This window comes from Lepidothrix coronata, unplaced genomic scaffold, assembly GCF_001604755.1.
Source record: "Lepidothrix coronata isolate B3197 unplaced genomic scaffold, Lepidothrix_coronata-1.0 Scaffold196, whole genome shotgun sequence".
Taxonomy (NCBI): Eukaryota; Metazoa; Chordata; class Aves; order Passeriformes; family Pipridae; genus Lepidothrix; species Lepidothrix coronata.
In genome coordinates, this window is record NW_016690376.1 from 814384 (window position 1) to 832174 (window position 17791).

The following is a 17791-nucleotide window of genomic DNA, read 5'->3' on the forward strand; positions in this document are numbered from 1 at the left end:
CTTCAGAATTAAAGACAGTGGTTACCATTTTTCAGAAAGTATTTCAGAGCTTGTAGGCATTTACATAAATTTAGAAATCCCCCTTACATTTTTCTTCTGAGCTGTGTCACAGTAAAAGGAACTTTTTTTTTTTTTTTTTTTTGAATAAGAAGACTGTTTTTGCTGGAAGTTGAGGCTCTGAAGGGGACTGTTATTTGGACCCTGACTGTATGGATTAAGATCTGCCTCATTAAATCTCTGCAACCCTGTTAAAAATTTAAATTAGGATGCAGAGGTGTAAATAAAACAGGCACTTAACCCAGCATGGTTAACTAGCCTGATATTATAATTTCTCACCAGCTCTTTGGATATCAGCTAAATTGGCAGGGAATGGAAGATTTAAAACAAAGCACACGCAGCATGAATTATTAAATGTTTTCTGTACACACTTTTGTCTTGCCTCTTGTTTATTGCTACCACTGAAGTAGGAACTGCTCTCTCTCTCTGATGCTAGTTGACCTCTATCTTCCTCACAGTAGGTGGTGGCTCATCCCTCATTCTCCTTTATAGCAGAAAATGGTAAAAAAAAAAAAAAAAGTGTGACAATTTTGCATCAAACCTAAGCTGTTCTTTCTTTCTTTCTTCTCCTGTGAGTGTTTGACTAAAGATACCTTCTCTGCTGCTAAATGTGGTGGTGACTTATTTTGTTTTCTGAAATCCCCCTGCGAGCTGAGGAGTGAGGGGTATGGAGAGTGATCGGGCCCTTAATGAGTTGGGAGCTTGGGGGTGAACAGCTAAGAGGGTGTTGGGCTAACTGAAGGCTCACAGGGAAGAAGAAGAAGAGGAGGGAGGGAACTCCAGCTGTGTGCAGCTGCTGTGCTGGGCTCAGCCTTGGCAGTGGGCTGAGCATGGTCACCCTGCTCGGCCTCAGAGGCCCTGGCACCTCTGATGAAACCCAAACCACAGGATCGTTCAGGGCCTGACTGGGCCAAGGGATGCTCTCCAGGGCTTCATCTCTCAAACACCCTTTCTGCTCTGCTTTATGGTCTTTAATAGCACCTCCTGAAGAATCCCTTGGGGTGATTTAAAGCATGTCTGGGAAGGGACATGGGTCTGCCCAGCTGGTTCACTCTTGGTTGATGGGAGGGGAAGGAATCTCCTCTGAGTAGAATAATAGAACAGTTTGGGTTGGAAAGGACCTTAAAGACCATCTTGTTCCAGCCCCCCTGCCCTGGGCAGGGACACCTTCTACTATCCCAAGTTGTTCTGAGCCCTGTCCAGCCTGGCCTTGAACATTTCCAGGGATGGGGCAGCCACAGCTTCTCTGGGCAACCTGTGCCAGGGCCTCACCACCCTCACAGGCAAGAGTTTCTTCCTAAAATCTAATCTAATCCTGCTCTCTGTTACCCCTTGTCCTGTCCCTCCAGGCCCTTGTCCAAAATCCTTCTCCAGCTCTCTTGTAGCCCCTTTAGGCACTGGAAGGGACTCTAAGATCTCTCTGGAGCCTTCCCTTCTCCAGTCTGAGCAAACCCTGCTCTCTCAGCCTGTTCTTTGTGCTATTCTGGCACTGTTCTGCCTCAAGCAGGTTAGATGACATTTCTTAGTCTGACACACCTTGGTTCCTGTTCTGTCCAGGTTATGCTTGAATTTTTAAGTGTATCTGACTTCTCATTTGTCCAAAAAATTAGAGTTCACTTAGATATCTTTTTTAATGTTATAGCTTTCCCATGCTTGCCTTCAAGCTCAAACAAAACCAACAGAAATCCCCCATGGTTGCTATTGAAATGTAATTGGGCTGTGTGGGTGAAAGTTTTTAATGAGTTTCTGTTAGTTTTAATCTGAGGATTAAGCAGTTCAACCTCCTGGCTCCAGGGAGGTGGATTCAGATAAGCAGGGATGTGACACTGAGTATCTGCAAGGAGTGTTTTTTTCTGGAGTTGCTCATGGCTGGAGTCCCTTGGGGTGTGGGGGATAGTGTTGCTCTTGGAGCTTCTCTGGGAAGCTTTGGGACCAGGGATGCTGCAGGAGGGTGATCAAGGACTTGGAAAGAAGCAAGAACTCAGGCTAGAAGTGAGCTGAGTGGACTCACGTCATCTTCCCTTTGGCTTCTGATAGGACCTGAGCCAAAACCTTGGTATTCCACAGACTGTTGCCCATAACAAGAGATCCACCCCCAAATCTGCATTATCTGTGATGATCCATGCTGGGCTTTTCTAGAATATGAAGCTTAAATCAAATGTTTTCTTGACTCTTGGGCTGTTGGTTGTTTCCAGGCAGTGTGGTTGAATTGGATGCTTCTGGAGAGACACAGTCAGAGAGCCTTTTCCAATGGAAATGGAATTAATGTCTCTGCTGGGGCTTCTTTTTTTTTTGATTGGAAAAAACAGGTTATGCCCACAGCTCTTTTCTGTGGGAAAGCATTTTGTTGACAGAAGTAAGCTCTGTATCTGCCTTCATCTGTCTTGTTCTACCCTGTCCCCTTACAGGTTGTGGTCATTAAATCTGGACTGATTTGACTGCTCTCACTTCATAAATTACCTTATTCTTGTCTTGGTTTTTATCCTGGTTAGTTCAACACCTGCACAACCTGGCTTAGAAGAGCTGTTCTGCAGCAAACTCTGTCACAGTCCATGCAGTGTGTTCTGCAGCATTCCATTTTTTTTCTCCATTTAAAATAGTCTTGTGTTGCTAAACTAACTCTCCATCCTGGCTCAGTATGAAAACAGTTTTGAGGTGAATGGTGCTGGAAACGCAGCTTGTTCTTCTTTTAGGAAGAAACTCTTCCCTGTGAGGGTAGTGAGGCCCTGGCACAGGTTGCCCAGAGAAGCTGTGGATGTCCTGCCCCTGGGAGTATCCAAGGCCAGGTTGGAAGGGCTTGGAGCAACCTGGTCTAGGGGAAGGTGTTCCTGCCCATGCAGGGTATTGGAATGAGATGGTCTTTAAGGTCCTTTCCAACCCAAGCCATTCTGTGATTGTAAGAATAATTGTTTTTGATCTTAATACAGAAGCAGACCTATGGTCCCTACTGGAGTATCTTTTACCTTTGTCTTCCTTTTGCTTCCCCCAAAAAGTCCTTAGTGCCTCAGATATCCTGTGACAAGCAGTGAGCCAGAACTGTGAAAAGCAAGTGTGATTCCCCTCAGGTTTGGGGGGAAGTAGGTTAGGATCAGATTCTAAATCTCTCATACTTGTGCAGTGTCAAAAAGCCTTCTGCTGGAGACCAGCTTCTGCAGCTCTTGGGCTTTGGCAGGGAGAAGCTCCTAAACCAGCATCAGCTCAGCTCTGCTGCCAGGGGAGCAAGGATTTCCTTCTGTCACAGAAAAGCTTTGGACAAGAGGAAACAGCCTCAAGTTCCACCAGGGAATTGGATATTAGGAAAAATTTCTTCACCTAAAGGGTTGTCCAGCACTGGCACAGGCTGCCCAGGCTGGTGGTGAAATCACCATTCCTGGAGGGATTTAAAGGATGTGTAGATGTGGCACTTGGGGCCAGGGGTTAGTGATGGGCTTGGCAGTGCTGAGGGAATGGTTGAACTCGATGATCTTAGAGGGCTTTTCCAACCTAAGTTATTCTGTGAGTCTGTGACATGTTGTTTCCTCTTCTCTTGAAACTTCTTTGGGTAGGGTTATATTACCTTGCTTTGTGTGGTAGGATCCCATCCAACAGATACATTCTTCCCAATAGTTCCTTTCCCTGTGTCTGTGCAATAGCCTGGATGCTGATACTTCCCGTGGGAGGCTGTGTTTGATTTGATGCCCCTTCCAGAGCAAAGCATTTAAAACAATGTTCATGTAACGTGGGCCACAAATACCCCAGACAGTGAACATGACTGTGCTTAGCTGAGCTCATCACTAGGGAGGTTTTCCCCTGATTATTTTACATAGTTTCTGTGCCTGCTGCTTGCTTGGGAATCTTCAACCACCACAGCAGCCTGTGCACCAGGAGAGCTCGTCCACATTCCAACAGCTGCCTCCTTCCAACCTGTCACTGGTTGTTCTTGGCAGCATTTTGGAGCCCTTGGATGGTGACATTGTTACTGATCACGTGAAAGCAGCAGATTAATAATAAAAGAGTTGTCCTAGAAAGGCCTTCCTGCCTTGACAGTCTGCTGTGATCACAAAAGCAGCGCAGAAAGTGAACCAAAGAAAACATTTGGCAGAGACTGTCTTCCTAGAGAAGGTGGTCATAGACTCCCATCCCTAATCCTGTGGCTGTTTCCACATTATTATTTATATATTTACACACTGTTGTTATTAGCATACATGGGTGACCCTGCAGCACCGAGCATCTATGAAATCACAGCTTAAACTCCCATGGATCATAACAAAACTGTGGTATCATTTAGACATCACAGAATCAGCTGGGTTGGAAGGGACCTCCGAGATCATCAAGTCCAACCCTTGATCCATTACTGCTGTGGTAGCTAGACCATGGCGCTGATGCCACATCCAGTCTTACCTTAAAAATCTCCAGGGACGGAGAATCCACCACTTCCCTGGGCAGCCCATTCCAATGCCAACTGCCCTCTGAGTTTGATGTGAACAACCTGGGCTGGGAGGGGAAAGGACAGAGAAAATGACAACTGCAGGTTTTAACCTTTTAGGTCTTTCTCTTTTTTTTTTTTTTTTTGTTGCAATTTGAATTCAGTTTGTGCCTGTGAGCAAATATATCACCTTCTGCTGAGAGTCTCTCGCTGCTCAGGGCACAGCAAGATATTTCTGTTGTGCACTAAACCTGACAAATGATGGTTTCTCGAATCTTCTGAGGAATAAAAGTGTTTGCAAACATAAATAGGAAATATCTAAAGATAGAAACATCCTTCTTCAGTGAAAGTTTATTCAACTGCAGACAGAGGCCCTGGTGTAACTCTGTTGCCTTCAGCAAGGTTATGACCAGAGTGGCTTCATTTCAAGCAATGATACCCCCAAAAAATGGAGTCTGAGGCTTTTACTTGAGGTTGCTGGTTGTTGTCCAACTGCTTCAGACCCTGCTGGTCGTAGGTCCCCACTGGGACTGTGAAATGCCTCAGGAAGGAGGTGTGATGTGGTCTCAGTTCTCTTTGCTGAGCCACAAAAGTCATCACGGATATGTACAGTTTTGTAGTGAAAGACCTGTCTTTGAAACAAGCACAGGGGGAGCTTTTGCCACCCTGCAATAGCAAACCCCATCCTGTGGATATCACCAGTGTTGCTCGTGGATCTGTTCAGAGTCCCATGATAAAGACCAATGGTGGCTGTTTCTGGTGACTGCTAATAAAGCTGGGACAGCCCAAAAACTCTGCTAAAAATTTGCTGGTTTTTCTCAGACTTGTTTTCTTGCTGTTCTCTTATCACTTCTCCAAACCGGAAATTTTGAATGCCTGTTACAAGGTTGTCGAGTCCTTAAAAATAAAATCTTTTGATGTGTGAAGTGGGAATCTAATTTTCCCTGGGATTCCTGCTGCCTGCATCTTTCTTGGCTTGGTCCACCGTCAAAGCAGGGAGGTGCTGAATTTCTTAGGGGTCTTTTGCTTTCCTGTTGCCATACAGGCAGAGCAGAGCCTATGTTATTGAAACCAGTGGTTATTTAGCCTGTCAGAGAGTGGCAGATTTTGGATTTCTTCACTCTTGGAGATGAGACTTTAACTGCCATTGGATATTCTTGCAGTAGAAAATCCCCCATCCCTGGAACTGTTCCAGGCCAGGTTGGATGGGGCTTGAAGCAACCTTGACTAGTGGAAGGTGTCCCTGCCCATGGCAGGGGGTTTGGAACTGGATGGTCTTTAAGATTCCTTCCAACCCAAACTTTTCCATGATTCTGTGAAAATACAAACATCTGATTAGACTGTTAGTGTTTCAGTGCTGAAGTCTCCTGGTGTCACCAGGAGAGGAGACAGGATGCCATCCCTCCTTGATAGATCCATGTGGCACGTCATGGATTCAGTGCATGCAAACAGGATAACAAAATCAGCTTATATGTGACATCTGAAGAGCTACAGAGCAAGGATGGCTCACAGCAGAAACTGCTTAGGTGGCCAAGAAGGCCAACAGCATCCTGGCTTGTGTCAGCAATATGTGGCCAGCAGGACTAGGGAAGTGATATTCTCTTCTCCCAAGTAACAAACACAGGATAAGAGGAAACAGCCTCAAACTGCACCAGGAGAGGTTTAAATTGGATAGTAGGAAAAATGTCTTTAACAAAATGGTTGTCAAGCACTGGAATAGGCTTCCCAGGGCAGTGGTGGACTCACCATGCCTGAGGGATTTAAAAGCTGTGTGGATGTGGCACTTGGGGACAGGGGTTAGTGGTGGCCTTGGCAGTGCTGGGTTAACAGTTGGACTCAATGATCTTAGAGGGCTTCTCCAACCTAAACCATTCCATGACACACAAAATAGTTCACAGTGGGCTGGAAATGCACATGAAACTCTGAATTCCTTCTGAATCTGCTGGGCTTTGCACTTTCAGTCCTTGCTACGTTCTGTCTCTCCAGTTTGTTTTCTTTCAAGCTGCTGCTGAGGCCTTTCAAAGGCCAAAAAGTGCCAATTTAGGAGGGAAAACGTGACTTCTGTAAAAGGCTTTCAAGTGAAGCACTAGCCTCCAGCTTGAGATTCAGCTGTGTGATGCTCACTTTAGTTTTCCATCTTATGAGACTACCAAGCCTTATGCACAGGCTGCCCACGGGCTCCTGTTGTGCCTCCGCTCCCGAAATCCCACATTTGTGAAGTTTCTGATTTTTTCTTTTTTTTTTGGAAGTGTAGCTTCCTCCTTGTGACCACCAAGTGGTGCTCTGCACTGCACCTTGCAGCAAGGCAAGCTGCTGGCATTTTGGGATGGGGGGGTGGTGGTGTTAAAAAACTGTTTTCAGATGTAGGAATGAGCCAGAGAGGAGAAGGAAATAACGAAGAGCCTTTTCCTCCCCCCTTGCAGTGGTTGTGCTACAGGGATCACATTTTTCACAGCTTTCTGCTGTGGCTGGTGGTGATTGATGAAGCCTGGTGATGATCAGCTGTGATAAGTGGCCTCAGCACTTTCAATTTGGGTGTTCAGCTCTGCTGCCTTCGAGGCTTTGGAGACACAGAGATGGCTATCTGTGGCTTCAACACTAGATCCTGGCAGGTGTCTGGGATTTGGCTTGCTAAAATCACAAGAAGCTTCTAAAATCCTTGTCCCAAAGTAGTTTTTCAGAGATAAAAATCTGATGCCTGTTCTCTCTTGGCTGCTTTTTCACCCAGTCTAAGGAAAGCCTCTGTTCACGTCCCTCTTCTCTGCTGTTCCAGCTGTTAAATTTTGGGAATGTTTATAGCTGTGTTGCTCTCAGCAGGGGCAAAAGACCTGCGTTAACTTGTCTTTGCAGGTTTCCTGTGAGCACTCTCCAGGTGCCATTCTCAGCTTCACATCTGTATGTTTTATATGAAAACATGCAGTTTGACAGAGAAAATTCTTATGTTGATTCAAAATGATGGGCACACTGTAAGACAGAAACTGCCTATAAAATGTAATGGGAATTTAAGGGGCTAACTACCTCCCTGTAAGCTCCATTAGATGCTCTGTGTGGTATAATTGTGTGCAGGAATGATTTTTCCCCAAAAGCCAGGAGATAGCAGGATGATGCAGCTAAATCCAAACAGCAGCTCATTTGTATGAAATACAGGACTAGAACTGAAAGGTGGCAAGTGGGGTTGTCTTGTCTGGTGAGCTGAGAAAAACATGCAGTGTTTGAAAGCAAATCCTTGATACAACCTCTCAATCATCAGCCTGTGTCAGCAATAGTGTGGCAGCAGGACCAGGGCAGTGACTGTCCCCCTGTGCTGGGCACTGGTGAGGGCTCACCTCAAATCCTGGGGTCAGTTTTGGGTCCCTTGAGACAAGAAAGACATTGAGGGGCTGCAGTGAGTCCAGAGAAGGGAACAGAGCTGAGGAAGGGTCTGAAGCACAAGTCTGAGGAGAGGCAGCTGAGGGAGCTGGGGAGGCTCAGCCTGGAGAAAAGGGTGCCCAAGGGGACCTTCTCCCTCTCTCCAACTCCCCGACAGGAGGGTGGAGCCAGGTGGGGGTCGGGCTCTGCTCCCAGGGAACAAGGGACAGGATGAGAGGAAATGGCCTCAAGTTGTGCCAGGGCAGATTTAGTCTGGATATTAGGAAGAATTTCTTCACTGAAAGGGTGGTCAGGGACTGGAACAGGCTGCCCACAGGAGTGTTGGAGTCACCATCCCTGGAAGTGTTCAAAAGGCATATGCATGTGGTACTTAGGAACATGTTTTATTGGTGAACATAAACACGGTGCTGGGCTAGCTGTTGGACTCAGTGATCTTGGAGATCTTTCCCAACCTTAATGATTTTATGATTCCTCAAGTTTCCCAGTTTGTTTCTCGTGTGCTTTGTGGAACAGCTGTGCTGGAGTGCCATCACATCCTGCAGCAGAGAGGAGAGGAGTGAAGCATCACCTTCTTTACTTACAGCAGGAAGGATTTGTGCAGCCCCTTGGGCGTCCTGCCTCAGCCACTGCATCTCATTGCAGTGTCTGTAACCTGTATGAGGTACAACTCCAGCAGAAATAATGGGATATCTAGGTAACAAATGGGGATTTGGATGGATTATTGGGTTTTAACATGGTCCTAGACCCTCAGCTAAAGCGTCAGCCCAGGTGCAGATGGGCTGTCCCAGTCTGAGCACATCAGGAGGGAATTTTCTACAGGGCTAAGCAGAGCTTTGTGCAAATTAGATAAAGTGCTAAATACTATGTTTTAGTTTCCAGCTTTGACAAACTAACCATAAGAAATTCAAAGCATGTCATTGCTTTAGATATTATCTTTTCCTGGTGGGTGGCTCCATTAGGAGCTATTAAGTAGCTCTGATGCAAATTCTGGCTTAGGAAGTCCTCAGGACTTTGGTAACTAATAGCTGGGAAGAAAAAGTGTGGGAAGACTGGCTCTGTGTGTTCCCCACTCTGGTCTTTGGTTGGTAATAGGATGTGGACAGAAATGGCCTTTGGTTTGATCCAGCCCAGTCCTTCCCGTGTGACCATTTTAGATTCTAGCTGTGAAATATGGCTTAAATATTTGTCTGTGTATGTTGGCAGTTTTGGAATGGATGGGTATCTGCTGTGGTGGAGAATTCATGGAATCACAGAATGTTTTGGGTTGAAAGGGACCTTAAAGATCATCTAGTTCCACCTTCCCTGCCATGGGCAGGGATACCTTCCACTAAATCCACAGGGATTTCCTCTGTGTCACATTTATCTGCTTTTCCATGAGGTGTTGGCTGTGCTGCCTTTTTTCCAATGCTTTCCAAGGCCAGGTTGGATGGGGCTTGGAGCAACCTGGTCCAGTCAAAGCCAGGTACCTTTTCTGGAGGAGGAACCATATCAACGTAACTGGGCTGGAAAGCAGCACCCTTTCCAGAGCTGGGAAAGGTTTAATAAAAGTTAAAATCAGACCCAACTTATTGTTGCCTCCAAGATTGAAAATCGGGGAAATAGCTGTCACTTGAGCTGAAATGAGTTGAGCAGAGAGCTCTGTAGTTGCAGATGCTCAGGTGTTGTACACATGCACGTCCTTGTTTGTGCTCTATTAGGAAGCAGAAAATTACTGTATTTCCCACTAATTTGACAGTCTGAGACAACGTCTCATTGTTACTCAGCAACTTCCAGTGGTGAAGAGCTCCTCCAAATTGACCCCTGTGGGTGTCTTTCCTGTTGGAAAATAAGCACAAGCTCGTTCTGCTGCTTTGCCTTTGGAGGAGTGGTATCAGCTTGGTGCTTACCTCCAGGGATCTATGAACCTGCTGTCTTGTGGGATCTTTCCTGATGTTTCTTTTCTGTCTCCCTGGCCAGAGGGTGAAGAAGAGGAGGAGGAAGAAGAAGAGGAGGAGGAAGAAGAAGAGGAGGAAGAGGAAGATGAGGAGGACAAAGACCTAGATCTGATGGATGAAAGCATGGAGGGCGACACGGAGCTGCCGGGTTTCACACTTCCAGGGGAGACCTCCCAGGATCCCATAGCTGGCCTGGAAAACCCTGTGGCCCAGCTGGCTGGGGTGTCCTACCAGGTTCCTGACACCATCGAGTGGGAGCAGCAGAACCAGGGTCTGGGTAAGAGAAAAAGCCCCTTCTCCCTTTACCCTTACAGAGGACGTATCTCCTGCTCTGCACTCTGCATGAGACAGTCCTTTGTGCCAGCAAGTCTCAGAGGTTGGCTCTCCAGCTGGTTCATTTATGGAGAAACCCCATCTACCAGCAACAACTGGTTGAACTGGGATGAGTCCCTGGCAGTGTGACCTCAGTTGTCCTTTTGGGGAGAATGTGAATACTCCAAACCTGCTCCTTTGTTCCCAAACCTTAGTGTTGTTTTGCTCCAAAGGTGGACAAATAAATAACTTCTCAGGTGAGGTTCCTGGGGAAATTTCAGTTCCCTTTGCCCAGCATGTTGGTGCAGGGATATATGTCCTGTGAGGGCAAAGGGAGTTGGGCAGTTGCCCATCAGCCCATTTGCTGCTTCAGCAGCATTTTCTAAGTTCCACTTTTCTTGGGAATGTGGTCCAGCCATGGGACCCTGTGCTGGCAGTGTTAAGACAAACCCACAAAGCCTCTATAAAGCTTTATACAATTTCTTCCCACTGTACATTTAGGCCCTGTGTTTAGTGACTAGAACTACTTTATTCCACCTAGGAATCGGGGTTTATATATGTTAAATCCATGTGATGCAGTTCAAAGCTGGTGTGGGATAAGGTAGAGTTCAGAAAGGAACTTGCTCAGCTTGGCTTAGGGCCAAGGAATATTTTCCCAGAATACTCAATTCCCAAACCAATCCCCATCAAGCAGCAGTAGGAACCTTTCAGGTGAGTTTGTGGGAGCTGAACCACATCTATAGAGAGGGTCTTTGTGTCTGACTCCTAGAGAATTAGCTGTTCTGAGAAGTTCTTCAACTAGAAAAACCCCAAAACTCTTTCACATGTTGTGTGTCACATATATCTATGTGATGTCTGTCACTTCCCTTGAATGTTTAATTCTGATTTAACCTGGTGGTTCTCCCCCTCTGATGCTGTTTCCAGCCTGCTTTAGTTTTCTTGGCTTCCTCTGAACTGAATCAAAGAGTGTGCTTCAAGAACTCTGTGGGAGGGTTGATTTCAAGAACTCTGTGGGAAGGTTGATTTCAGGAACTCTATGGGAGGATTGGCCTTTGAGGGCAGATTGAGTTTGCACCAGGTCTTATACTTCCCTGTCCCACTAAATCTTGCTTGTAAAAAATACCCTGTTGGGTGGTTGCCGTGTCAAATCTGTTTCACGTGTCCTGTTATCCCACCAGGCTGCACAGGAGCTGTGTGAAGGGAATAATTCCAAGTATTTAAGGGTTTCTGGCTGGCTTTGGCAAGCTGGGTGAAAGAGGTACATGGCAGTGCTCAGAGGNGTGTAAGACACAGGGTTAGGGTGGGAGTTGCATCAGCAGCTTTGTGTTCTGTTCTTACTCACTTCCTTGGTGCAGTCTTTCTCCTGAGAGAAAACAAGACAGGAGCAACATATTTTCTGCACTCAGGGGTGCATGGTGGCTCTGTTAGCAATGGTGAGAAGGTTGCATTAAGCTGTGAACCACCTAAAGCTGTTTGCCTGGTTCAGGATCGTACCAGGATGGATGTCTTAGCAGAGCTTTGCATCTGAGTCAAATCTTGGCTAAGGGTGCCAGGGCTTTGCAGTGTGTTGAGGAGGGGCAGCATTTTGCCAAACACAAGGTGCATCCCCAAACACCAGACATCACATTATGCAACGTGGAGGAAGATGGCACTGATACCTCTTCAGGGATCTTGGTACATTTAACCATCTCAGCTAGGGTGTCATCTGGCTTGGCTCACTGGAGGGTTCTGACAGGAGTCATGTTCCCAGAACAGGGTGCAGACAGTGGGTCAAAGGGTGTCTGGATACTGCTGAAGATACTGTTGTATGTGATGAACTGTTGCCATGAGCTTTGTTGCTGTGGAGGAGCTTGTTCTGTCCACAGCTGATGCAGTTCTGAACTGGAGTCGTGGCTGTGTTTCCAGTTGCTGGAGGAAGAACAGCTTTCAGGGTAGGAGCTGCCTGCCTGGTACATGAGGCAGGTGAGAAAGCAGTGCCCAGAGGCTGAAGCTGTTCCTGGTGTGCAGTAACCCTCTCTGGCTGGAGAGGCTGTAATACTTGTCCATAAAAAAGAAGCAGGCCTGAGCTGTGAAAGAATGTGTAGCTTTAGCACTCTATAGAATCACAGGATGGTTTGGATTGGAAGGGACCTTAAAGACCATGTCATTTCAACCCCCTGTCATGGGCAGGGACACCTTCCACTAGACCAGGTTGCTCCAAGCCCTGTCCAACCTGGCCTTGAACACTCCAGGGATGGGGCAGCCCCAGCTTCTCTGGGCAACCTGTGCCAGGGCCTCACCACCCTCACAGCCAAGAATTTCTTCCTAAAATCTAATCTACCCTGCTCTCCCTCAGTGTGAATCCATTCCCTCTTGTCCTGTCATTCCAGGCTCTGTCCAAAGTCCCTCTCCAGCTCTCTTGTAGTCCCTTTAGGCACTGGAAGAGGCTCTAAGGTCTCCCCAGAGCCTTCTCTTCCCCAGGGTGAACACCCCCAGCTCTCTCAGCCTGTCTTATATATCACTGTGGCATAGCATCTGTTATGAGGGGTCCTTGCCCTGGTGCAGAGCCTTGCTGGAGGATGCCCTTTGCAGCTTCTCTTCCACAGATCTGCTCCTGAGCGTCCGGCTCAGGTTCAGTTTCTGCTGTTTGATGTTTCATCGTCCTGCAGCCTTCATCCTCCACCACCTTCTCTCTTCCTCAGACCTTGGAAAGGCCATCTTTCCAAAGAGTTCAGACATGGAATAAATTGAGGATTCTTCTCCCTAACGGATGTTTTATTGACCCCTGTGTAAGCTGGAGGAGGCCTGTGTGAAGCCTGTCAGGCTGGGTCAGCTGCAGGGCACCCGGTCCAGGCACCTGAAAGACTGGGCAGACTTGGATTTTGGTGTTCTCTGGAAGAAAACTGACTGGGTTACTTGTCACCAGCTCCAAATGGTTTGGATTGCCCTTTAATTTTTAAGCGGTTGCAGTTTTTGCAAACATCCGTGAGGGAGAGGATGAGGCTGTGGCTGAGCTGAGTTCACCCTTAGGGCTTAGATGGGACTTCTGTGCAGTGGTGGTGGGGACACAGTGGGATCAGTCTCTCTGTGACTCACCCCTCGTATTGCATCAGGTAAACACTTCTGTAAGGAGATATTTATTCTTCTTCTGTCTAGATGACCTCAGTGGCTCTGTGATTCTGCTCCCTTCCCCATCTTCAGTGTTCTGAATGCCCACAGTGCTCCCAAGGGGAAGGGAAATTATTTATGTTTTAGAGGCACAAAGAAAATGGAACTAGATGGGTGAGATTGAAACTAAACCATCTTTAAGGTCCCTTCAAACCCAAGCCATTCCATGGTTCTATGGTTCTATGATTCTGGGAAAACTGAGGGCTTGCATGAGCTCACTGAGGCCATGGAATGAGCTGAACCCAGGTGGTGGGAAGGCTGATTTCCTGGGAGTGTGTGGGGAATGGGAAATACTGTCACATCTTTGTGGCTGTACTGGGCTCATTTTCCCTGAGATGCTGCTGCAGGAGTAGAGCCCTTCCCCTCTTTCCATTTGTCCCAGGTAGGAATTTCTGCCCTGCTTCCCCTGCTCTGGGTTCGTGGGCACACATCAATCCATGCCTGGTCTTGGCTATGTGCTTCTTAGGGAAACAGGAAAGGTGGAAAAAGCATATACAGCTTGTGTCAGCAGGAATTGGATTGTTAAGACCGTAAGAAATCCCCCCAAACCTGGCAGGAGGCTGGAAGAGCTGCTCCCATTGTTCTGCTGGAGCACCTGGAGACACCAAACACACAGTACAGGGCTGGTAAAGCTTTAGATCTCCTGCATGGGCTACTTCTCTTTGAAACCCTTTTCCTCTGAGTGATTTTCATCTAAAGATACCTCTTTGAAATCAGCTTCCTGTTATTTTAAGGCGGCTTTGTAACCACTGGACGTCTCCAGCTGCAGCCCCTGGATGCAGCTGGGTCAGGGGCGTTGTGTTCCTGCCTGCTTCAGCCTTTGTGCATCCCAGGGAAGAGCTCTGTGTGTCTCTTCCTTCACCAGATAGTGCTGAGATGTGAGGAATTTCCCATATTGTGTGAGTGAAACATGGTTTAGAAGGGGAAGCTGTTCTGCTTCACCTGGGATGCAGCACAGGAAAGGAAGAACTGGAAAAAAAGATAATGGTACCCAACAGAGTACGGGGTGAGTACAGCAGCCAAGCACCAAACTTTTACAGTTGGCATTTTCCATTTTTAAAATACTTTGCACCTGTGTCTTTCTCCTGGGGATGCACCTGTCCTCCAGCCTTCAGAATTGTGACATTTTAACGCTAAAATCTCTAGTACAGAGGAGCCCAGAAGTGTTGGAGTAGCAATTCTCAGGTCAGTTATTATCGAGCTTGCTTGGTCTGATGGCTGACACACTGCAAATCCCCAGAGGACAGGGAACTTGATCCACAAAACAGCTTGGCAGAACAAGAGACAGATCAGATTTTTGTAGTGGTCAGTGAGATAGTGCTGGAGAAACAGAATCATTAAAACTGTCAGTTCTGGGCAGTCAGATGGTCCTACATGAACTCCAGCTGAGCAAAAGCAATTTATAAGCACCAGTAACAAGACTGTCAGTTTTACAGCCCATCAGCTGACTCTCTAACCAGCAATATTTAGACAGAAAGCAAAGCAGAAAATGAGATAATCTGTGCAGAAAATGAGATAATCTGTGCCTTCCATAAAATAGGAGTCCTTCTGGTGGCCTGCAGCTCTGGAGAAGGAAGGTCTGAATATGATTTGGGATCTCTTTTGGTGTCCTGTTCAAATGCTTTGCCTTCAGAGGTTGTCAGTAAAGGACACAGCAGTACTTTGGGACCTCTCTGAATTCTATGAGGTGACTTTGACCTCTCTGTACTTGTTTCTTGATCTGTATGTAGGTGGTGTGTGGTAGGAAAACATTAAACTCTTGGAGAACATCAGAGGGGCAGGAAGACCAGGCTGGATGGGGCTTGGAGCAGCCTGGTCTAAGGGGTTTTGGAACAAGATGGTCTTTAAAGTCCCTTCCAACCCAAACCACTCTGTGATTCTGTGATTCTATTATTCTATGAATCTTGGGCTTTTGAGGAATAAATACCCACACCCCCCCTATTTCTTCCCTGCTACCTCTTTTGTGATGGTTTATGCATTACCAGGAGAACTGCAGTTGGTTTATACTTGTTCAAATCTAGTGAACGGTTTTTGGTCCTTTAGTTACTCCTCATGAATCCTAAAGTAGATTGTCTTTATTGTACACTACCATGGAAATCAAAACCCTTTACTTCTGTTGGGGGTGACTTCTGTGGCTGTGCTCTTCTCCCAGTGCTCAAGTGTCTGTAACTGCTCTTAATTTAATGACCATGAGCTGAGATGAAAATGTCCCCAGGCTTCCAAGCTGTTTGTTGACGCCTTAATGCTTGCATCATCCATGTCCCAAGAGGAACAATTCCTGCTATCCATAGCAAAGTGACAGCAGGAGGTCTAGGGCAATTTACTAAGCCTTTAATTTTACTGCTTTGGGACATGCAGTAGTTTACTTTGTGCATTTAAAATCTGTGGAGTTGTTTGGAGTGACAATGACATTTTCACCTTGAAGCAATACAGAAGTGTGATGTTTGGCTCAAGTTGTCAAAGCAAAGCTTGTTGTGGTGGGCTTTTTTTAAGATGTTGAATGAAACTACCAGGTGCTTATCCTTGGCCACCACTAACAGGAGACAACGGCAGTAAAGAGAAGAGAGACTGATTTGAACCATAAACTTTAACAGAAGAAACTCCATTTTTATGCTCAAAACCTTTTATGGGCAAAGAGGAGCCACACCTCATATATATACACATATATACACCCAATAATTTATTGCTAATATAACTGAAATCTTTAGAGTACGCACATTATTAATCCAGATTTAATTATCAAAGGAAAAGAAATGGTAGTGCAGTTAGGATTGTTACACACACACTCCTCATTTCCTGTGCTTTATCCTGGTGCTGTGCTTGTCCTTGCTTCTGTGGGTCCTAAGCTTGGAGGTTTCATCTGGGGGTTTGTGGTGGCTCAACAACTTCTGGAGTCCTTGGCCAGGAGAAATCCAATGTTCACATTGATGTTTTCTTCTTTCTCAATTTCAGGTCTATTTGATATAATTTTTGTATGTTTGCTGACATGGTTTTGCACCTTGCTCTGTCTTCACTGACCTGCAATTTCATATTACATCTGAATTTACTATCTGTGGTGGATTTTATGTGTGTCAGATACGATTTTTTTGTTTCTCTTTTTAACCCCAGACCCATTCTTTGTCCACATCTGCACTTCTTTAGCTGAGCATTGGTGTGTTCTTCACCTCCACCCGTTTGTGGCAATACCAGGTTACAGGGCTGTAGCTTGTGAGAAGTCACCCGAGTTGCCTGGTTCCACAGCATGGGTTGTAGGTTTCCATCTACCCATGTAGTTATTTTACACAGTGGAGTTTGGACCATCCCTGTAGATGGGATTTGGAGATAAACAAAATATAAAATAGCAATTTAGAAAGAAGTTATGAAGTGTGACAGTGTAATTCAAAACATGTAGCTTCCAAAATATAAACCATGTCTGCATTTCATATAATTTTTGTGCTTTGGATGTTGATTCTTACCCTAATGGAAAGTCATATAACTCTCTCACTTAAGTAGTGACAAGGCACTTGCATAATAAACACACTTTTAGAATGTGAATTTTTTTTTTATGATGGATAAAAAATATCTGCAGCTCCGAGCAGCCCCTTATAGAGAAAATGGCTCTCACTGTATTGCAGGTCTGTGGCTGCAAATCACACTGCATAAACCATGTAACAGATGCCACTGGTTAATGATGGTGAGGCAGAGAGGCAGAGGGACAGCAGTGGAAGATGATGAATATCTGAAATGTCATTTTTACAGGAAGATAGGATTAATGCCTTTATGGGCAAAAATAACCAGCATTAGGAAGGCAGGAGCTGAGACTCAGAAATTAGTAATATGTTCTTTAATTGCTGCCCCAAATGGATCTATTTTAAGTAGTGCTACAGCTCGTGGTATTGGAACATCAGAGTGCCTTTTAATCTTTAATGCATTTATCTCCTTAATCGCCCTGGGAAGGTTGATCTGTGTCTTAAAGGTGGTGAGCAAAACCATGGAGAGGCCAAGTGACCCCACTGGTTTCATGAGAGAGCCTTTAGCAGAGCAGGGATTTGAAGGAAGGGAATGAAATCCGTGCTTGGTCATTGCTTTTCCCTTGCTGGAGGAAGGATGTGCACACCTGCATTCCTCCCTGGAATGGGAGCAAAGGGTCACACAGAGACACCATCCCAACAGAAGGGACTGAGCCCATAGGAATGCCAGGTGAGAGAGGCTGGCAGGAGCCAGGGTGAGGAGTGAAACCAGCAAATTTTCCTTCCCCACGTTTTCCAAGTGCAGCTCCCTGCAGCAATCCTGCCCTCTGTAGCTTCACCCCCATACGTGTTTATGGGAGTTTTGGGGCACCAAACATGGGCCATGTGGGGCCTGGGTACCAGGCAGCTGCAGACCGAAAAGAGCAGTCTCAAAAATGTAGGTGATTATTTTTCCTGTCTTTCTGGGTGCTTCAAACAATTTATGCAGTTCCATATGTTCCTTGCTGGCTCCCCTTCCCTCTCCCAGGCAGCAGTAAAGCTCCCATCATCAATCTGTGCCTAACTCAAGTCTCTGTCCCTCGTGAGGTTTGTGCACTCTGTTTGGAATGACTTTTTTA

At 46.2% G+C, this 17791-nt stretch overlaps 1 protein-coding gene across 2 annotated transcripts in view; it reads left to right on the forward strand.

The window, feature by feature from the left end:
• The window catches only part of CUNH14orf37 (chromosome unknown C14orf37 homolog), a 67155-nt gene that overhangs the window by 17847 nt on the left and 31517 nt on the right, over positions 1-17791 (forward strand). For both annotated transcript variants that reach the window (XM_017831744.1, XM_017831745.1), the window contains exon 5: positions 9788-10042. In XM_017831744.1, coding sequence (XP_017687233.1) covers positions 9788-10042 — 255 coding nt within the window. The remainder of the gene's footprint in view (positions 1-9787; positions 10043-17791) is intronic.